The sequence below is a fragment of the Staurois parvus genome, unplaced genomic scaffold (genome assembly GCF_062004578.1).
Source record: "Staurois parvus isolate SC_StPar_1 unplaced genomic scaffold, SC_StPar_1.0 ptg000635l, whole genome shotgun sequence".
Lineage (NCBI taxonomy): Eukaryota > Metazoa > Chordata > Amphibia > Anura > Ranidae > Staurois > Staurois parvus.
The window spans coordinates 5,406,153-5,428,142 of NW_028318431.1; the positions used below are offsets into that span (position 1 = coordinate 5,406,153).

General features: G+C 42.0%; 1 protein-coding gene across 1 annotated transcript in view; it reads right to left on the reverse strand.

Moving 5' to 3' along the window:
* Positions 1-3,817: 3,817 nt before the first annotated feature.
* Positions 3,818-21,990, reverse strand: part of PIGL (phosphatidylinositol glycan anchor biosynthesis class L) — a 212,082-nt gene continuing 193,909 nt past the window's right edge. The window contains exons 6-7 of the mRNA XM_089693688.1: positions 18,847-18,980; positions 3,818-5,770 (exon numbers count right to left, since the gene is read on the reverse strand). Coding sequence (XP_089549814.1) covers positions 5,645-5,770; positions 18,847-18,980 — 260 coding nt within the window. The 3' untranslated portion in view covers positions 3,818-5,644. The remainder of the gene's footprint in view (positions 5,771-18,846; positions 18,981-21,990) is intronic.

The following is a 21,990-nucleotide window of genomic DNA, read 5'->3' on the forward strand; positions in this document are numbered from 1 at the left end:
TACCTTTTTATCGTCTCAATGTGTAACTGTGCTGGCTCCTTACCATATGGCACATTCAACACGGATTCACAAATCAGATATCTCAACACATTACTTTCTACATTTTTTTTTTTTTTCTTAAATAAGAGAATGAAGGAAGTTGTTGACAACACAAGCTTTCAGACACCCAGTATGGCACTTCTAATAAACTGTATAGCTGTGGAACACAATTCACATCCTTTGTACAAGAAAAAGTGTACATTTATATTAAAAAACAGCACTGCAGTAGACAATCAATGTATAAGTGCCCTTTGTTAAAAGAAAATGTTCCAGATGCCAAGTCTGTAAGAAGCTGGTGCAGAGTTTACATCCTATGCTACTCCTTGTGGCATCAGTGGGTGTAGCCTAGTTAAGCTGGCCATACACTGAGCAAATATCAGCCGCTTCCTGATGAATCGGTCAAAATTTGTTTTGTGGGGGCCCTGCCAGCACCCTCCTACCAGACATCCATTGATTCCGAAATCGAAGCCACTGGGTAACAACCATCAGCTGTCAGAACAGCTGTATTTATACTGAGATTAAATTACACACAGGTGGACTCTATTTACTAATTAGTTGACTTCTGAAGGCAATTGGTTCCACTAGATGGTTCCAGTGCCTTGAAAAAGTATTCATACCCCTTGAAATTTTTCCAGATTTTGTCATGTTACAACCAAAAAAGTAAATGTATTTTATTGGGATTTTATGTGATAAACCAACACAATGTGGCACATAATTGAAAGGAAAATAAATGGTTTTCAAATTTTTTTTACAAATATCTGAAATGTGTGGCGTGCATTTGTATTCAGCCCCCTTTACTCTGATACTCTTAATTAAAATCTAGTGGAACCAATTGCCTTCAGAAGTCAACTAATTAGTAAATAGAGTCCACCTGAGTGTAATTTAATCTCAGTATAAATACAGCTGTTCTGTGAAGCCCTCAGAGGTTTGTTAGAGAGCATTAGTGAGTAAACAGCATCATGAAGGCTAAGGAACACACCAGTCAGATCAGGGAAAAAGTTGTGGAGAAGTTTAATGTAGGGTTAGGTTATGAAAAAAAATATCTCAAGCTTTGAACATCTCACGAAGCACTGTTCAATCCATCATCCAGAAATTGAAAGAGTATGGCACAACTGCAAACCTATAGAGGAAGATGAAAGAGAGCGCACAAACCTTGCGCATTACCTCAATAAATAGTGACTACCGTGTTTTTCGCTCCATAAGACGCACTTTTTTCCCCCCAAAAAAGGGGGGAAAATGTCAGTGCGTCTTATGGAGCGGCCGGTTCGGTATTTCCACTGCCGCCGTGTCAGAATACCGGGCCGGCCGCTCAGCTCTACAACGGGACCTTATAGAGATGACTGCTGACCTTTGGGGAGGGAGGGGGAGCGGGTACCTGAATTTGACAGATACCCGCTCCCACTTCCGTGGAGTTGTTCTTTCATCTTACCCGTTCCTCTATCCAGCGGCGCGGTCTTCCCAGTTTCTGTAGTGTGGGCATGACAGCCGGGTGTCAAGTGCGCATGCGCAAGAAGCTGTGCTTTTTGTGAATGGTAAGGCGGCACCTGGGACACATGACAGATCCCAGAAGCCGCCGGACCAATCGCAAAGCGCAAGTGCTTCTCGCTCATGCGCACTGGGCACCCGGCTGTCATGCCGAGCGCCATTACAGAAGCCGGGAAGACAGCGCGCGGCTGGATAGAGGAACAGGTAAGATCAAAGAACAACTCTGCAGAAGTAAGAGCGGGTATCTGTCAAATTCAGGTACCCACTCCCTCCCCTCCCCAAAGGTCAGCAGTCATCCCCTGTACTATCCAAAGTCTCTGGTCATCCCTGTACTGTCCGCAGTCTCTGGTCATCTCCTGTACTATGTCCGCAGTCTCTGGTCATCCCTGTACTGTCCGCAGTCTCTGGTCATCCCTGTGCTGTCCGCAGTCTCTGGTCATCTCCTGTACTGTCCGCAGTCTCTGGTCATCTCCTGTACTGTGTCCACAGTCTCTGGTCATCTCCTGTACTGTGTCCGCAGTCTCTGGTCATCTCCTGTACTATCCGCAGTCTCTGGTCATCCCCTGTACTATCCGCAGTCTCTGGTCATCTCCTGTACTGTGTCCGCAGTCTCTGGTCATCCCCTGTACTATCCGCAGTCTCTGGTCATCTCCTGTACTATGTCCGCAGTCTCTGGTCATCCCTGTGCTGTCCGCAGTCTCTGGTCATCCCTGTGCTGTGTCTGCAGTCTCTGGTCATCTCCTGTACTATCCGCAGTCTCTGGTCATCCCTGTACTGTGTCCGCAGTCTCTGGTCATCCCTGTACTGTGTCCGCAGTCTCTGGTCATCCCCTGTACTGTGTCCGCAGTCTCTGGTCATCCCCTGTACTACGTCCGCAGTCTCTGGTCATCCCTGTACTATGTCCGCAGTCTCTGGTCATCCCCTATACTATGTCTGCAGTCCATTAGTTCAGAATTTTTTTTTCCTGTTTTCTGCCTCTAAAACCTAGGTGCGTCTTATGGAGCGAAAAATACGGTAATTTTATTAATAAGGAAATATATAATCATTTTGTGAGTATAACAAGCATAAGTAACCATAATCCAAACAGGGTTACAGGTAAATCAAACGGGGGGGTTATGAAGGCTGACGCGTTTCGAAGGGTGCTCCCTTCTTCATCAGAGCTGGGTTTGGCAGATAAAAACTTCAGTATGGCAGAGTTCCCATGGCAAGGAGATATTCAGCCACTGAGTGTCAGTATTACAGCAGTTCAGCCTGTTTAGTGTCACTAAACAGGCTGAACTGCTGTAATACTGACACTCAGTGGCTGAATATCTCCTTGCCATGGGAACTGTGCCATACTGAAGTTTTTATCTGCCAAACCCAGCTCTGATGAAGAAGGGAGCACCCTTTGAAACGCGTTAGCCTTCATACCCCCCCGTTTGATTTACCTGTAACCCTGTTTGGATTATGGTTACTTATGCCTGTTATACAATCATTTTGTGAGTATATTTCCTTATTAATAAAATTAGTCACTATTTATTGAGGTAATGCGCAAGGTTTGTGCGCTCTTTCTTTCATCTTCCTCTACAGTTTTATTAAGCTTCATGATAGAGCTGCACAACCTCTGATCACCAGTGGATGAATACACAACACGCTGCTTGTCACTAACGCCTGTTTGATCTGAGTCCTTGAGCGCAGGAGATAATGGATCTTTGGTGACAACTGCAAACCTACCAAGACATGGCCGTCCACCTAAACTGACAAGCCAGGCAAGGAGAGCATTAATCAGAGAAGCAGCCAAGAGGACCATGGTAACTGGAGGAACTGCAGAGATCCACAGCTCAGGTGGGAGAATCTGTCCACAGGACAACTATTAGTCGTGCACTCCACAAATCTGGTTAGACTTGATGGGAGGATGGATAGAGCCAAATACAGGGCAATCTTAGAAAAAAACCCGTTAGAGTCTGCAAAAGACTTGAGACTGGGGCGGAGGTTCACCTTCCAGCAGGACAACGACCCTAAACATACAGCCAGAGCTACAATGGAATGGTTTAGATCAAAGCATATTCATGTGTTAGAATGGCCCAGTCAAAGTCCACACCTAAATCCACTTGACAATCTGAGGCAAGACTTGAAAATTGCAGTTCACAGATGCTCTCCATCCAATCTGACAGAGCTTGAGCTATATGGCAAAGAATGGGCAAAAATTTCCCTCTCTAGATGTGCAAAGCTGATAGAGACATCCCCAAAAAGACTTGCAGCTGTAATTGCAGCGAAAGGTGGTTCTACAAAGTATTGACTCGGGGAGGCTAAATACAACGCCACACTTTTCAGATATTTATTTGTAAAAAAATTTTGAACACCATTTATCATTTTCCTTCCACTTCACAATTATGTGCCACAATAAAATACATTTGCGTTTTTGGATGTAACAAAATGTGGAAAATTTCAACGGGGTATGAATACTTTTTCAAGGCACTGTACAATAACTGCCAATACAGACTTGCCTATCTGTGCTGCATAGTGTGGATGGAAGAATCTGTTAGATTTTTTCATTTTGCCTAAAGGCCAACTTTTGTATAAAGCACTTGTGTCAAACACAAGACCCACGGGTCTAATCCAGCCTGCCGGGCCATTTTATGTGGTCCTTGCACCTAGGGCTTTTTTTCAGCCATGATGTGGCGGAACAGTCACTTGCAAACACAGAAGCCTTCTGTATTTACAAGGATAGTTTTCCTCTCAGCAGCCTGCAGTCAAGAGGGCTGAGGAGGGAGATGTGTGCAGAGGTGAGGGATGGGGAGAGTGGTGCAGAGGTCAGAGCCGAGGAAGAGAGGTGAAAGTGAGATGTGGACATCCTGTGAAAAAGAGCTGAACTCTCCACTTTGTGCATAGCACACCCCTAAACCCTGCACTCTGTATGTAGCGCAATCCTCAATCCCACACTCTGAACATAGAGCATCCCTGAACTTAGTACGCAGCCCATCCCTAAACTTTGCACCCTGTACGTAACATACTCCTGAACTCTGCAGTCTTACAGATACAACTGGCCCTTTGTGGGCAACCATAATGCTGGTGCATTCCTGGTTTAAAGTTAATCTGTTTTAAACTGATTAGTACTGAATAATACCTGGCATGTCACAATCCTGCCCTCCTGTCTCTGCTGTACACTGCCTGCCCCAACAGATGTTTTCTGAGTACTGGTGAATATGAACATTGCCCTGGCTTCATACAGAACAAGTGACAGGGATTTCTGCTGAAAAAAGCTAGTTTAGCAGAGAATTGAATTTAAATAATCGTAAAATATCTTAAAGTATTTTTGCATTTTTTAATTTAAGCTGTTTATAATGAGATAGTCGGGGTTTTCCACTTAATCATACATATGCAGGCATAAAATACAAGGTTATTGAAGACTTTTTTGTTAAAGGTTCTTTACTTTAAGAGTTGTGAAGGTGTTAAATGTTCTACAGTACTGAGAACTAGCACCAGAGACCATAATAAATAGATCTAAAAAGAGATGTTTGTTACTTACTAATTTGGTGAACATATGACCTTTGCACATTCAGACTTTCACAGCTGTCACCTTTTTTTGATAATACACTGAGAAGATTATGTTTACCAGGTACAAGCATTCCTGAGCACATGAACAAAGTACAGATGTCACAACAAAGATGCATTAACTGCTGCTGGAGTGTAACTAAACACTGGCTATCCATAAAGTTTTACAGATATACAGTACAAAAACTTTATATTTTATTTCAAATGTAAAAACACAACAAAAGTAGAAAAAAAAAACCGCAGCAGAAATCAATGGTCCTGTCCATAGTAATAAGCCAGATGTATGCTATCATAGTCTTGGAAGGTGTTGCTGAAATCTGATTACTGTAGGCAACTCCTCCCATTTCTATGCGCCCCATTGTACATTTATTATGTTACCATAACAAATTGCCCACATCTACTGTATAAATATATACCACTTCACCATTAATCAGTTTTTTTTACCATGAAAGAGATTCTTTTTATTTACCCAGCCAACCACACTTGTCTTTTATCTCCAGCTTGTCTCTAAAGCTGATCCGTGTTCATTGGCTTGTATGCAGCAATAACAGACATCTGAAAAGTTCCGCTTGAGATCTGAGTACTGTCAGCTATTTGTTTCTGTTTTCTTGCCATGAAGAAAGTGCAATGAGTTGATAACCATGTAACGGGAGAATAGCAGGTAAATATGACGGAACCAGAGCAGCTGGCTTTGATGACACATCATGGCGTCCTGGAACACAAGCAGACACAAGATGGAAACACATGCTCCTATAAAATGGGCATATGACAAATATATATTTAAAGTACAGAAAAATACTTGAGGCTCATTCGTAAACCATTGATATCTTTATTCTGTTAATATAATTTTATTAATTGATCTGAAATTATTGCATAGTTCAAGGGTGCTCAACCTGTGTTCCTCTAGGTGTTGCAGAACTACAAATCCCATGAGGCATTGCAAGGCTGACAGTTACAAGCATGACTCTCAAAGGCAGACACATGATGGGACTTGTATTAAATGTGTGATGTTGCACTGCTGTATACTGAGAGCTGATTCACACATGTGTGGTGTGGATTGAAGCTCAGGTTTCACAGCTGATTGATATAGTAGTTGCTCAACAGTTCATGTCAGCTTTACATCAGGTTCAGGACAGGATTAGGTCAGGATTTTATCCTGTTCACACAAATGTGGTTTGGAAATGGTTATCATAGAAGTCAATAGCCTGTAATCCGCACCTGAACCTGAAGGCACTGCTCAGAAATCGTACACGACTCTTTTTCAAACCGCACTGAATCTGCACCACCAGTGTACTGGGCATATGTGAACAGGCACCCTAGGAAGCAATTTTGTTTCACACATATACACTATATATATGTTTCACGCATATACACTATATTTCCCAAAGTATTGGGATGCATGTCTTTACACGCACATGAGCATTAATGGCATCCCAGTCTTAGTCCGTAGGGTTCAATATTGAGTCGGCCCACCCTTTGCAGCTATAACAGCTTCAACTCTTCTGGGAAGGATGTTCACAAGGTTTAGGACTGTGTGGCCATTCTTCCAGAAGCACATTTGTGAGGTCAGGCACTGATGTCGGACGAGAAGGCCTGGCAGTCTCCGCTCTAATTCATTCCAAAAGTGTTCTATCAGGTTGAGGTCAGAACTCACTCATCCATGTCTTTATGGACCTTGCTTTGTGCACTGGTGTGTAGTCATGTTGGAACAGGAAGGGGCCATCCTCAAACTGTTTCCACAAAGTTGGGGGCATGAAATTGTACAAAATGTCTTGGTATGTTGATGCCTTAAGAGTTCCCTTCACTGGAACTAAGGGGCCAAGGCCAACCCCTGAAAAACAACCCCACACCATAATCCCCCCTCCACCAAATTTTACACTTGGCACAATGCAATCAGGCAAGTACCGTTTTCCTGGCAACTGCCAAAGCCAGACACATCCATCGTATTGCCAGACAGAGAAACGTCACTCCAGAGAACACGACAACACTGCTCCAGTGTGTCCAGTGGTGGCGTGCTTTACACCATTGCATCCAACGCTTTGCATTGCACTTGATGTAAGGATTGGATGCAGCTGCTCGGCCATGGAAACCCATTCCATGAAGCTCTCTATGCACTGTTGTTGTGCTAATCTGAAGGCCACACGAAGTTTGGAGGTCTTTAGCTATTGACTTTGCAGACAGTTGGCGACTTCTGTGCACTGTAGCATGCGCTGACCCTGCTCTGTCATTTTATGTGGCCTACCACTTCATGGCTGAGTTGCTGTTGTTCCCAGTTGCTTCCACTTTGTTACAATACCACGAACAGTTGACCGTGGAATATTTAGTAGCAAGGGAATGTAATGGATGGACTTATTGCACAGGTGGCAACCTATCACGGTACCACACTTAAATTCACTGAGCTCCTGAGAGCAACCCATCCTTTCACAAATGTTGTAGAAGCAGTCTGTGTGGCGATCGCGGCGTCAGACCCCAGCCCTTCTCACCAAACTCATGACCGAAGGACTAGCCAATCTAAAACCGCGCTGTCACGTACGTAACAATGCCACGCCCAGCTGCACCCTGCACACAGATTTTGTACAGAGAAAGAGGAAACTCGGCAATATCAGCAATAACACTATGATGTTTGAATAATCGTCGGTATACCACTGTCACCGCAGGCAGAGATAAGCCGAAGTTTAAATCACACACACAGTAGCATTCTGCAGAGGCAGGGGTGCTTCAGTTGCATTAAAGAGCTTTAGAAACAGTTCAACACTTTCAGAAAGTAAGATTTATTACTAAAAGGTCAAAAGGGTGCAATAAAAATATTTACAGAAAAAGATGTAGCCAATATATATATATATATATATATATATATATATATATACAGTGGGGATCGAAAGTTTGTGCACCCCAGCTAAAAATTTGTATTAATGTGCATAAAGAAGCCAAGGAAAGATGGAAAAATCTCCAAAAGGCATCAAATTACAGATTAGACATTCTTATAATATGTCAACAAAAGTTAGATTTTATTTCCATCATTTACACTTTCAAAATAACAGAAATCAAAAAAATGGCGTCTGCAAACGTTTGGGCACCCTGCAGAATTTATAGCATGCACTGCCCCCTTTGCAAAGCTGAGACCTGCCAGTGTCATGGATTGTTCTCAATCATCGTCTGGGAAGACCAGGTTATGTCAATCTCAAAGGTTTTAAATGCCCAGACTCATCTGACCTTGCCCCAACAATCAGCACCATGGGTTCTTCTAAGCAGTTGTCTAGAAAACTGAAAATAGTTGACGCTCACAAAGCTGGAGAAGGCTATAAGAAGATAGCAAAGCGTTTTCAGATGTCAATATCCTCTGTTCGGAATGTAATTAAGAAATGGCAGTCATCAGGAACAGTGGAAGTTAAAGCAAGATCTGGAAGACCAAGAAAAATATTAGACAGAACAGCTTGCAGGATTGTGAGAAAAACAATTCAAAACCCACGTTTGACTGCACGATCCCTCCAGAAAGATCTGGCAGACACTGGAGTTGTGGTACACTATTCCATCAATCATGCTTTGGGGTTGTGTTGCAGCCAGTGGCACAGGGAACATCTCACGAGTATAAGGAAAAATGGATTCAATAAAATTTCAGCTAATTTTGGATGGTAACTTGATGCCATCTGTGAAAAAGCTGAAATTAAAGAGAGGATGGCTTCTACAAATGGATAATGATCCTAAACACACCTCGAAATCCACGGGGGATTACATCAAGAGGCGTAAACTGAAGGTTTTGCCATGGCCTTCACAATCTCCTGACCTCAACATAATTGAAAATCTATGGATAGACCTTAAAAGAGCAGTGCGTGACAGACAGCCCAGAAATCTCAAAGAACTGGAAGACTTTTGTAAGGAAGAATGGGCAAAGATACCTCAAACAAGAATTGAAAGACTCTTGGCTGGCTACAAAAAGCGTTTACAAGCTGTGATACTTGCCAAAGGGGGCAGTACAAGATATTAACTCTGCAGGGTGCCCAAACTTTTGCAGACGCCATTTTTTTGTTTTCTGTTATTTTGAAAGTGTAAATGATGGAAATAAAATCTAACTTTTGTTGACATATTATAAGAATGTCTAATCTGTAATTTGATGCCTTTTGGAGATTTTTCCATCTTTCCTTGGCTTCTTTATGCACATTAATACAAATTTTTAGCTGGGGTGCCCAAACTTTCGATCCCCACTGTATATATATACAGAGAACAACAGCACAGCAAAGAGATAACAGAAAGACGTTTAGGTAGATAAAGTACTTGCCAAAAAGCCTTGGGTTAAGCATCTTCAGGTTTCATGAGCTAAAAGGGATTTCTTATCTCCCACTGTCAGTTTCGATGTTAAAGCAGGGAGATTCTTCAACTCTTACACACAGCTCAACTCAGCTTAGCTTTTTCTAGGAGCTACACAGGGTGTCTCCCTGGAGCAGTAAAACCAATCGCCTCATTTGGGGAGGGAGTTTGTAGGTGGAGACCCAAGCTATGACCAAAAACTATCATAGCTTATATTATGGTTCATAATTTACCCTGGATACATACAACATCCTATCCATGAGCAGAATCTCCTGCTGAACGGTTAGAAATGAATCGCGAAATATCCGCTTGAATGGTTTAGGAGATACAATTTTCTGCTCTCCTATATATGTCAGGTAGGGGATGTAATATACAAGGAGAATGGCCTTAAATTGAGCCGTCCGAATGTGGACTCCATATTTAAGTAATTATGTCCTACGTGAAGAGCTAAACTTGAAAAAATGAGTTTTTAAATGTAAGTCTGTTTTTACGACTCTGGAATGCCTTTGAGCTCAGTGAAGGACTTGATTTATAGCTTTACGATATCCCAGATTGCGAAGCTAACAGGCATCTAGGCACCAGCTAGGCTGGGGGTTTTATAGTTCTGGAGCTCTCCTGCTGTGCCTTGATTGCCTGTGACCTCTGTCATCACCCAGACCACGTCACTCAACAGAGAGGGAGGGGGGATGATTGGAGGAGGAAGCCTGCTTTGGGAGTCAGAGATGGTACAAAATGGAAGATTCTTAACAAAATGGAGGACCGCGTCCATCTCTGTATGCACAATTGTTACAGTCTGCATCCCTAGGTGCTTGATTTTATACACCTGTGGCCATGGAGGTGATTTGGAGGGGTGTCCCAATACTTCTGGTAATATAGTGTATGTGAACTGGCACTTAATAGTGATCTCAAACTTGTGACCGTTCAGTGTGATAACAATAAATATAATAAATGAAAATGAGATCATCTCTTACAAAGATCACAATGTAACAATAACTGTAGTGATCACCACATCAATACATAAATGATAAAATAGAAGTGCTTCTCTCAAATGCAATGCTTATAAAAAAAAAAAATAATCATAAAGTGCCCAAATCTTCACATTTAACCAAAATTAAATAAAAGTAAAGTCTCTTTTTATAAACAGTTCATATATCAAGAACACAGAGCTTCTTTCGTGAACATGAGACCATCACCATCCATAATAGTGCTTAACCACTTCAATACCGGACACTTTTATCCCCTTCCTGCCCAGGCCAATTTTCAGCTTTCAGCGCTGTTGCACTTTGAATGACAATTGCGTGGTCATGCAACACTGTACCCATATGAAATTTTAATCTTTTTTCACACAGAGCTTTCTTTTGGTGGTATTTGATCACCACAGAGTTTTTTTAATTATTTTCAAAATAAAACAAAATCACCATCAAACCTTTTGTTGCAAATAGTCAACAGGGTTGCATTAAGCGTGTTCAGAAAAAAAGATGCAAAAAACTGCCAAAGATTTGAAAAGAACCAGGAACCCATTATCCTCAAGTGCTGTCATATTCCAGAACTGCAGCCTACATGGAGTACCCTGAAGTACAAGGTGTTCAGTGCTCAGAGACATTGCCAAGGTAAGGGAGGCTGAAATCGACCACCACTGAACAAGACACATTAGTTGAAATGTCAAGAGTGCGCCAAGGAATATCTGAAGACAGGATTTTTTAAAGGTTTTATGGACTAGTGAGATTAGAGTGACTCTTGACAGACCAGATGGATGGGCCTGTAGCTGGATCAGTAACAGGCGCAGAGCTCCACTTCAATTCAGACATCAGCAAGGTGGAGGTGGGGTACTGATATGTGCTGGTTTTACTAAAGATGAGCTAGTCGGACCTTTTTGGGTTTACAATTGACTCAAAATCAACTCCCAAATCTACTGCCAGTTTTTAAAATACAGTTTCGTCAAGCCATGGTACAGGAGAAAGTCTGCATCTTCAAGAAGACCATGATATTTATGTAGGACAATGCTCCATCGCATGAATGAAAGTACTCCACGGTGTAGCTAGCCAGTAAGGCCCCTTTCACATGGGAGTTCTGTTTTTTTCATCATTTCAGTCACGTTTTTTCCTAGAAAAAACGGATCAGTTCACATCAGTTTTTCATCAGTTTACATCAGTTTTTCATCCTATTTTCATTAGTTTACATCTGTTTTTCATCAGTTTTAGTCCGTTTACATCCTTTTTCTTCCATTTACATCCATTTTATCCGTTTACATCCATTTTTGTCTGTTTATTTGTCCATTTACATTCATTTTTTGTCCGTTCCGTTTTTTGTAACAGAAGAAAAATAGGGTTTTCTTCCTTTAAAAAAAATGGATGTTAACGTATGCGGGCATTGACGGATGTCAACAGATGATCATCCATTTACATCCGATAGTCCATAGAAATACATTGATGTCCATTTTTCATCCGGACAGATGAAAAATAGACATACGGAATGCTGGGTGAAAGGGGCCTAAAGGCTTTAAAGATGAAAGGTTAATGACATGGCCCCATTTCTCACCTGACCTAAACCCTATAGAGAATTTGTGGGCCCTTCTTAAATGGGAGATTTACGGTGAAGGAAAACAGTACACCTCTCTGAACAGTGTCTGGGAGTCAGTACAAGAATGTGCTTGCAGGCAGCAAAGTATCATGGGATATGTAGTCCTTAGATATTTAAAGTAAACAGCAGAGGAGAAGCAGAAAAGCATGCAGGGAATCCAGGAAATTGTGGAAAGAGATGGCCAGCAGACAGGCAGAACTCACACCATGTAAGGAGATTTTTCAAGTAAGCTTAATATTGTCAAATATAACTATTGTTTTTATTGTTATTGTCTTTACACTGCTGATGTTATAAAATGAAATTGTATACTGAGACCATAGATTTCCTTTAATTACACAGCTTGGCCCCCAGCTACATCACTAACCTAGTCTAAGAATACCAACCAAATTGCTTTCTCTGTTCATCCCAAGACCTCATTCTCTCTAGTTCCCTTGTCACCTCCTCCCATGTTTACCTCCAGGACTTCTCCCGAGCCTCTCCCATCCTATGGAATTCCATACCCCAATCTGTCCGAGTTCATCTGTACTGAGGGGTCTGTGCTGGGGAGGGGGGGAGTCATCTGTTCTGAATGGTCTGTGCTTAGGAAGTCGGACTTTGAGGGCTCTATTGAGGGGTCTGTGTTGAGCCATTCGCATTATGCAGCTGTGCACAGCGCTGGATTGATTGAGGACTCTGGTAAGTATTTAGGGAGGTGGGAAAGCACAGCAAGTTTTAAATGTTTTTTTTGCCTTAATGCAGGGAATGCATTGATAAACATTGTTTTAGCTTTAGAACCACTTTAAAGCATATTTTGTGGGTAAAGGGATTATGGCATATATGTGCTGATTATAGGGGGAGTAGACTCAGATTTTATTTATCTACAGTTGTTAATGCAATTTGGCCACTCCCACAATTTGGTGCAGTGCGTTTTAGGCAGTCATCCTTGCTTATTACATGTGCAGCCTGTACCTTCTGCGTATGGAATATGACCATAAAGGCATGGAACTGGAAGTACAGGTATTTTTCAGGTAACTATTTAAAAGTAAGTTATAAGATGAACTCACTAAGATGTCTTTTAATGCAAATTGTGAATTCATTAAGCTATAGCTGGTAGACATTGGCACAGTTATAATACAAATGTAGAAGGTGATTTATGCGATTAATTATGTACCCACAGATGTTCCTCTATGTACACACTAAGGTCAAACAATGGAGAATTCTAGTATAGAAGTCAATACAAACATGTCTGCATAAGTTCTAACCAAGAAGTAAGTCATGTGTCCGATCCAACTTTATTAGTGTAAAGTCTGCTCACGCATTTAATTAGGAATATCCCATAATGACATCATATCACATGTTGTCTATAGTAAACACAAGATTTTGTTGGATAATTACATGTTCTAGATAGAATTTAGCATTAAGGATAATAGTCCAAGACTTAACTCTTAAAAGGAAAGGCTAACTCATAAATACACAGTAGAAATGCTTATTTATTACTTGCTGTATATAAATGGTATCACCCTAAAGCCAAACTCTTGTCCTACATGCCAAACTTTTGCATTTAGCTGGGGAAGAGCCATTTTGGGTTCCCTGCAATTAGCTGCGGGCAGGAAGCCCCACTGAAAGAAATGGGAGCAATGGACGCAGCATCCAGGGCTCATTATTCACAGGTAATCACTGCATGAGCGATTATATGAGATCAGCCACAAATAGCTGTGGGGGCTGTCAACCTCCCATTACTTTCAACTGGACTATCACCCTGTAACTATTCTCAAAAAGTCCAGTTCACAAATGTGAATGGGGCACAGCCAGATTCTGGATTTCAAATGACTGCAATTCAGGTAGACAATACCACCTGGTCCAGAACATCAGGATGTGACTGGACAATGAATGATCAGTAGCACACTGATGAGTTAATCCTTGTTCTCTCCTCTCCTATAAGCATGTTCACAGTGTTAGAATGACAGGACTCTGCAAAGCAGTAGACCCCTGACTGGCTGATCTTACCTCTTACAGGAATATCCACGTATATCCAGCCAGAGTAAGATACAAAAATCTTGTTACTGTTTAGAACTGAACTCCAGGAATTATTTGTATTGAATGCTTACATTGGTGCAGCTTGGCACTATGTAAGTATGAATATCTTATACCTGATGGGCTACTGGGGAAGCTGAAAATAACTGTAGTAGACAGCACTACTACAGTGGTAACTGCGATCTTCCAGGTCCTGTGCAAGCGGCTTCCCCTCTGCATACTGACCACAGGGGGTCACTTGCATGGCACTGCCACATTTCATAGAATGCCTTTAATTTTTCAGTGAATACAAGACGTTTTATGATTCGACAAGGTGGAGATCATGATGTCACTGCTCCTCCTCTCCACCTCGTCCAATCAGAAAGCACCTTATATTCTTTGAAAAAAATACAAAGAATTCTTTGACTGGTGGCCATGCTGAGTGACCCCTGTGGTCATTGTGCAGGAGGGAAGTTGTTCCCCCAATAAAGACCCAGCAGATTGCAGCTATCACTGTAGTAGTGACAACTACTACGGTGATTGTCAGCTTCCCCAATAGCTCCTCAGGTATGAAATGTTCATACTTACGTTGTAGCAAGCTGGAGCAATGTAATTATACAATTAAAGACAATTCCTGTAATTCAGCTTGATGGCTATAAATAAGGTTTTTACCGAAATGCGCAAGCTGCTGCGACTTGCACACTTTACCCTTTATTAATAAAGTATTTTTATCGGGAAAATGAGTTGCTGGCTCTTCACCTTATACTCTCATGCTGTTTAAAGTGCCAGGAAAACACTGTGAGCTTTATAGCACCGTTGGTCTACCTGCAAGAGAAATCAACCTGGCGTACATTTTCGTTTGTGAATTCAGCTTTAAAGTCAAGTACATACTGTAGTTGTATTTGTTCATTATACTTTATATACATATTTTGTTTTTCTGATTATCGTTTGAGTATATTCTAATAACTGTGCACAGTTAATACATGTAAGTGTAATACTCAGTATCTGAATTTTTTTTAAGTTTTTTTATTTCATGTGTTTTATTTATATTTCCTCCACATTTACACTTACATGTCCAGAAAAAGTGACAGTACCCCTAGAACATTAATAGGGGAACTTACAACAGCCACCTTTTATTAAAAAAATAATTAAATTAGTTCTTAAACTGGACCTTTAGGCTGCAGATTGTAAACTGACAGACATGCTTTGTCTCTTCTGCATTTAAGATTTTTACCTGCCTATCTGCCCCTGTACAATAAGTTGCAAAAGTTCACTGCACAAATTTAGCAATGCCGAATCTGATGGAACTCCCGCGACGTCATCTCCGCCCTGTCAATGACAGCAGCCAGCCCCCGAACCCCGAAAGCCAGCCGCACGAAGATGTCAGCGGCTGGCAGGGATTTCCTGGTATGGTGCATCGCTGGATCAAAGATGTGTATAGTTCCACTTTAAAGCAGAACTCCAGCTCTACATTTCTGCAATTTCAAGGGTTTTGTCAATGATAGCCTCGAATAAAATGAACAGAATAAGGCTGACTGTTCTTCTGCCCCAGGAGGACTGGCAGCACTGGGTGAGAGAGGAATCCGAGGATAGTTCTGGAGCATGGAGATAGTAAGTGAAACATAGGCACAATTTGTTTTATACTGTATATATACAGTATGCCATAGTTTGTCACAATGGACAGCATGATCTGTATACAAATAACACAATAATTTGAAAAATGAATCCCATAGTTACAGTGAATATAGAAAAGAATCGCCTCCTTTAAAGTAATCGCATTTTGTTGCTTTGCAGCCTGAAATGAAGACAGACACAGTTTTTGTTTTATCCAGCTGTATTTACTCCGTGCAACTTAAACATCCAAGTGAAAGACAAAAAAAAAAACTGAATCAGTGATTTGGAAAAAGGATCACCCCCTTGTGTCAGTATTTTGTTGAACCACCTTTTGCTTTAATTCCAGCGTTTAGTCTGTTGAGATATGTCTCTACTAACTTTGCACATTTAGACTTTTCAAGATTTGCCCACTCTTTGCAGAACTGCTGAAGTTCAGTTCAATTTGATGGTGATTGTTTGTGGACTGCAGTCTTCAAGTCATTCCACAGATTTTCAATGCAGTTTGAGTCTGGGCTCTGACTAGGTGAGTTTTGGCAAAGTTCAGTCGTGACTGCATGTGACCTTCATTGAGGAGCGGCTTTTTTCTTGCCACCCTCCCATACAAGCCACATTTGTGGATAATCTGTGATATTGTTGTCACATGCACACAATGACCAATCTCTCTTTGTCATAAATTCCTGCAACTGCTTCAGAGTTGCTGTAGGCCTCTTGGTAACCTCTCTGACTAGTTTACTCCTGGCGCTTTCATCCAATTTTGAGCGACGTCCTGATCCAGGGAGGGTCTGTGTTGTACCAAATACCTTCCACTTTTTAATAATAGAATTCACTGTGCTTCTAGTTATTGATAAAGCCTTTGAATTTTTTTGTATCCATCTCCTGACTTGTGCTTGTCCACAACTTTATCCCAGAGATATTTTGACAATGCCTTGTCACCCATAGATTATTATTTGCTTTAATTGCACTATCAGGGACTGAAATGCTCCAGGAAAGATCTTTTCATGCTGAGCTAATCAAAATGACCACAGCTGATCACATTTGTGTGTCATTGAGAAGTGATTAGCTACACCTGATTGAGTTTACAAGTCATTTTTAGGAGGGGTTTATCCTCTTTTCTAACTCAGTGATTCTGTTTTTGAATTTTTTTTAATTTTTCTGACATGTTGGTGTTATATCTTTCACTTGGATGATATGTTGCATCCAGTAAATACAGCTGGATAAAACAAAAACTGTGTCGGTCTTTATTGCAGTCTTCAAAGCAGCAAAATGTAAATATTTTCAAAGGGGTGATTCCTGTCTATACCCACTGTATGCACACAATATATTTGTGAGAGTGGTGCTATAATACTAATATACACTGTATTGCCAAAAGTATTGGGATTCCTGCCTTTACATGTACATGAACTTTAATGGCATTCCAGTCTTAGTCCGTCAGGTTCAATATTGAGTTGGCCCACCCTTTGCAGCTATAACAGCTTCAACTCTTCTGGGAAGGCTGTCCACAAGGTTTAGGAGTGTGTCTATGGCAGGGGTGGGCAAACTTTTTGACTTGAGGGCTGCAATGGGTTCATATATTGGACCCGGGGGCCGGACTAGCTGCTGGCCGGCCCAGCCACTACCATGCCATCCATAGTAAGTATAGTAATATTCCCCCATAGTATGCATAGTAATTCATCCCCCATAGTAATTCATCCCCCATATTGTAATTCATCCCCCATATAGTAATTCATTCCCCATATTGTGTCAATTCACTTACCTTTGCTCCGCGCGTTCCTCTCGCCGTGTTCCCGCGCCGTTCCGGTCTTCAGGGCGGACAGTGAGAGGAGAGGAGTTCGTCACGCTGCCCCGCCTACATCCTGACAGCCAATGTTTGCCACGCTCCGCGGGCCGGATTAAAAGCTCCGCCGGGCCGTATACGGCCCGTGGGCTGTAGTTTGCCCATTGCTGGTCTATGGGAATGTTTGACCATTCTTCCAGAAGCACATTTGTGAGGTCAGGCACTGATATCGGCCGAGAAGGCCTGGCTCACAGTCTCTGCTCTAATTCATCCCAAAGGTGTTCTATTGGGTTGAGGTCAGGCCTCTGTGCAAGTCAGGTTCCTCCACCCCACACTCGCTCATCCATGTCTTTATGGACCTTGATTTGTGCACTGATGCGCAGTCATGTTGGAACAGGAAGGGGCCATCCCCAAACTCTTCCCACAAAGTTGGGAGCATGAAATTGTCCAAAATGTCTTGGTATGCTGATGCCTTAAGAGTTTCCTGCACTTGAATTAAGGGGTCAAGCTCAACCCCTGTGGCCATGGAGGTTATTGGAACACCTGAATTCAATAATTTGCGGTGAAGGGGGGGGGGGGCAATACTTTTGGCAATATAATGTATTTGACAGATTAATGGACAGCAAATATTTATTTCAGGTATTTCTATAGCGCCGTCAATTTACGCAGCACTTGATGGCTGAGTAAATTCACATCAGTCCCTAACCCTCAAGGAGCATACAATCTAAAGTCCCTAACCCACATTCATACATACACATACTAGGGACAATTTAGACAGGAGCCACTTAAGCTACCAGCATGTCTTTGGAGAGCGGAAGGAAACCGAAGTACACAGAGGAAACCCACGCAGGCACAGGGAGAACATGCAAACTCCAGGCAGGTGGTGAAGTGGTTGAGATTTGAACCAGCGACCCTACTACTGCCAGGCGGAAGTGCTAACAATTTAACCACTGTGTTGCCCAATATTTGAAAGTCATGTCAATGTTACGTGTATCCAGACATTTAAGCCCCATTTGCCCACTGCCTGATCATGGCTGAGATAATTGAAAAAATCAGTCCAACTACTTTTAAAGTTTACTAACCCCACAAGCAGCACTTAGCATCTGTATATCTGCAGTTTACTGGTGTGATGAGTCCAGTAGAAACCATCACAGTAGGACATTTTCCTATTCAGATGCTTTCCACTGTTCTTGGCAAAACATCCAGTCTCAGGTGTACACCTTAGGATCAATACTTGTACACAGACAGGGAGCTGATGTCCAAGCCATGCCAAAGCCAATAAAATGCTACAACCCGGTTGGATCTGCTAGTGGGGTGGCCACAAAAATACCTAACACCTCCTGCTCCAATGGGCCACTTACAATGTGTGTTATCTATACAGTGACTGGCTGGGTAAAGAGTAGAGAAGGTATGTCTACGGTATATACTGTACATCACCATTAAGCATGGTCTGTGTGTGAGCCATATATACCTATATCCCTAATGAACTGAATAATTAAAACAAATACAGCACACACAATTACCTTGGCTTGTCTGTATTGTGCCCTGGATGATATATAAAGGATATCTCTATGGAATAACCAGCTGATTGGTAGCTCCAGTACAGAAAGATATTTCCTGAAGATGTTAACCGATTCCAAAACCACAACTGAGCACCCTGCAGAGAGAAACACACATACCATGCCAGATATTCATTTATAAAGAATATGAATCAAAGGATGATATGGAATAAAGAGCTAAATGTAAAAAATTAAAGAATACAAGCACACCCTTTAAATCTGTTATGCCTTTCTTTGAAAGTCATTGAATTGTTGAATTATCTAATCATAAAATCTGTTAAATTCACATATAGACTTCTAGGAAGATTTTGATTAAATTAATGGTCTGGCATCAAGGTATCTTTAAAGCAGAACTGCTCATTTTGTTCAGGGGTTTAGAGAAGAAGTATACTTACCCTGTCCTTCAATCCTCTGGAAAACCACCGTTCCTGCCGTCCTCCCGCCTGGAGCCGGTCTATGGCCCTGATGACGTCAGGAACAGTCCATTCACAAGACCGTTAGCATACAGGGGGGGAAAAGCGCATGGACCGGTCTTGTGCTCCAAGGATTGGTAGATTTGGTAAGTTTATCTTCACTGTTACCACTGCATGGTTCAAAAACATTTTTGCCCGGATTTCTGCTTTAAAGTAAATATGTGTAAAGCATGCAGCTACATTAATACTGCTACAGGGTAGTGGGTACATAAGCTGTCAGACTGTATCTTACCAGTGAAGGCTACCATAGAAATTAGAGGGAGCTCAGGTATGAGGACATGGTCTGTCTGCCCTGAACAGATGAATGCTTTTATTTATATGAATGTTAAAACCGTGCAATCATTCATATTTAGCCTATGGACAAAGGTCTGTAGATGCCCCACTGATTTTAGATCATTCTCCAAAAGACAGTCATCAATGTCTTTAGGCACCATTCAGAATACAGCTGGAGCCCTCCACAGCTCATATGAAAACATTCAATTTTCAAAAGTCAGTTTTCATGCGTTACATTAAGAAATATGAGTTAAGACTTATTTGTGCCAATTCTCCCCATACCAGGAAGATGCATTAACCACTTGAGGATTTACCCCCCTTCCTGACCAGGCCATTTTTTGCGTTGCGCTGCGTTACTTTGACAATTGCGCAGGCATGCAATGCTGTACCCAAATTAAATTAACGTCCTTTTTTTTCCCCACTAATTCAGATTTTTTTCGGTGGTATTTGATCTCCTGTGTGTTTTTTCTTTTTTTCGCAATTGAAAAAAAAAAAGACCGACAATTTTGAGAAAAAAACAATTTTTGACTTTTTGCTATTAAACATGTCCAGTAAAAATTTTTTAAAAAAATCTAATTTCGTCATAAATTTAGTCTAAAATGTATCCTGCTATCTTTGCTAAAAAAAATCCTAATACGTGTAAGTTAATTGGCTTACGTGAAAGTTATAGCATTTACAAATGGCGGTATATATACTGGAATTTAAAAAAATTTTTTTACTAGTAATGGTGGCGATCAGTGACTTATAGCGGAACTGTGGCAGGCATTCTGACACTGGGGGGAACTGACTTGGTGTCACTGACATCCCCAGTGACAACAACAGTGATCAGAGCTAAAAAAAAAAGCACTGACACTATACTAATGGCACTGGGCAGGAAAGGATTAACATGAGGGGCGATCAAAGGGTTAACTGTGTGTTGTGTGCTGTTTTACTTTGGGCTGTGTGTCTGTGCTTCACTGTAATCACACTGCTTTGGATGGCTGTGGTGTGCACAGCCATCCAAAGCAGTGTGCACGAACTGACAGGAAGGAGAACTGTATTGCTTACATGAAGTTCTCCTCCCCGTCGGAGAGCCTTGGCAATCACCGGGTTCCAGCGAGTAATCACCGGCCGGGACCTGGTAATGACAGCTGCGGATGGCGGCGTGGGTAGGGTGCGCGCACCCCCTAGTTCCCTGGTCTCCTCCTCCCATGCCCGCCTCCAGGACTTCTCCAGGGTGTCACCCATCCTCTGGAACTCCCTGCCCCAACCCATCAGATTATCACCTACTCTCCTCTCCTTTAGGCGCACCCTGAAAACCCATCTCTTCAGGGAAGCCTACCCCACCCCCTGCTAACTTGCCTCCCTCCTCCACTCTTCCTACCACTCCATCCCCCACAGCTATCTCCTCCTGTGCCACCACCCCCTCCCTCCTAGATTGTAAGCTCGAAAGAGCAGGGCCCTTGATCCCCTCATGTTTTGCATTGTATTGGTATTGTTCTGTCACATGTTCTGTCTCCCTTTGTAATGTACAGCGCTGAGCGAACTATTGGCGCTTTATAAATACTGTATAATAATAATAATAATAATAATAATAATATTTAGGTGATTTTGCGCACCCATGCTGCCCTGTAGCAGTATATCTGCTATAGGGCAGTCGGGAAGCGGTTACAGGTATCTAATGTTATGTCTTCTATCAAGCAACAATGTTTACTATACAGCAATAAGAGATTAAAGTGATTGTAAATGTAAATTTAAAAAAAAACAAAACAATTTTACAGTTGCCTGCTCTGTCCAGTGGAATTGCACAGAGCAGCCCCGATTATCCTTGTCTCTGATCCCCCGCCAGCACTCCTAGCTTCCCCTCTACAGCAAGTGCCCCCATAGGAAGCCACTTTCAATAGAGACACTCATGTGGGCTCGCTCCTAAGCATCACTGTCTGTGTGTATAGACAAAGATAGTGGGATTTGGCCTCACCCTTCGCTCCCTTGTCACAAGCTTTGAATGACAGCAGTGAGAGCCAATGGCTCCAGCTGCCTCAGCAAAGCCTGTGAGACTAGGAAGTGAGGGGAGAGAAGAGCTGCACACAGCACAGTGCTGAATCGAATGAGGGCTCAGGTAAGTAAAAGGAGGGGTGAAGGGACATACTGATGCCTAAACATTTTTTGCCCTAATGCAAGTAATGCATTAAAATAAAAAAGGTTTAGGATTTATAACCACTTTAAGCCTTATTTCAGTACAGGCAAAAAAAAACTTTAGATAGTCATGTTGATGTGTTTCAACTTTAGAAAGGCCTTGGTCATCAGCAATGTTAGTTTACCAAAGTATGGGTTTACTTAAAAGGCAGGTGCAGTGAGGCACATTCATTCTTTTTTAAGGTCT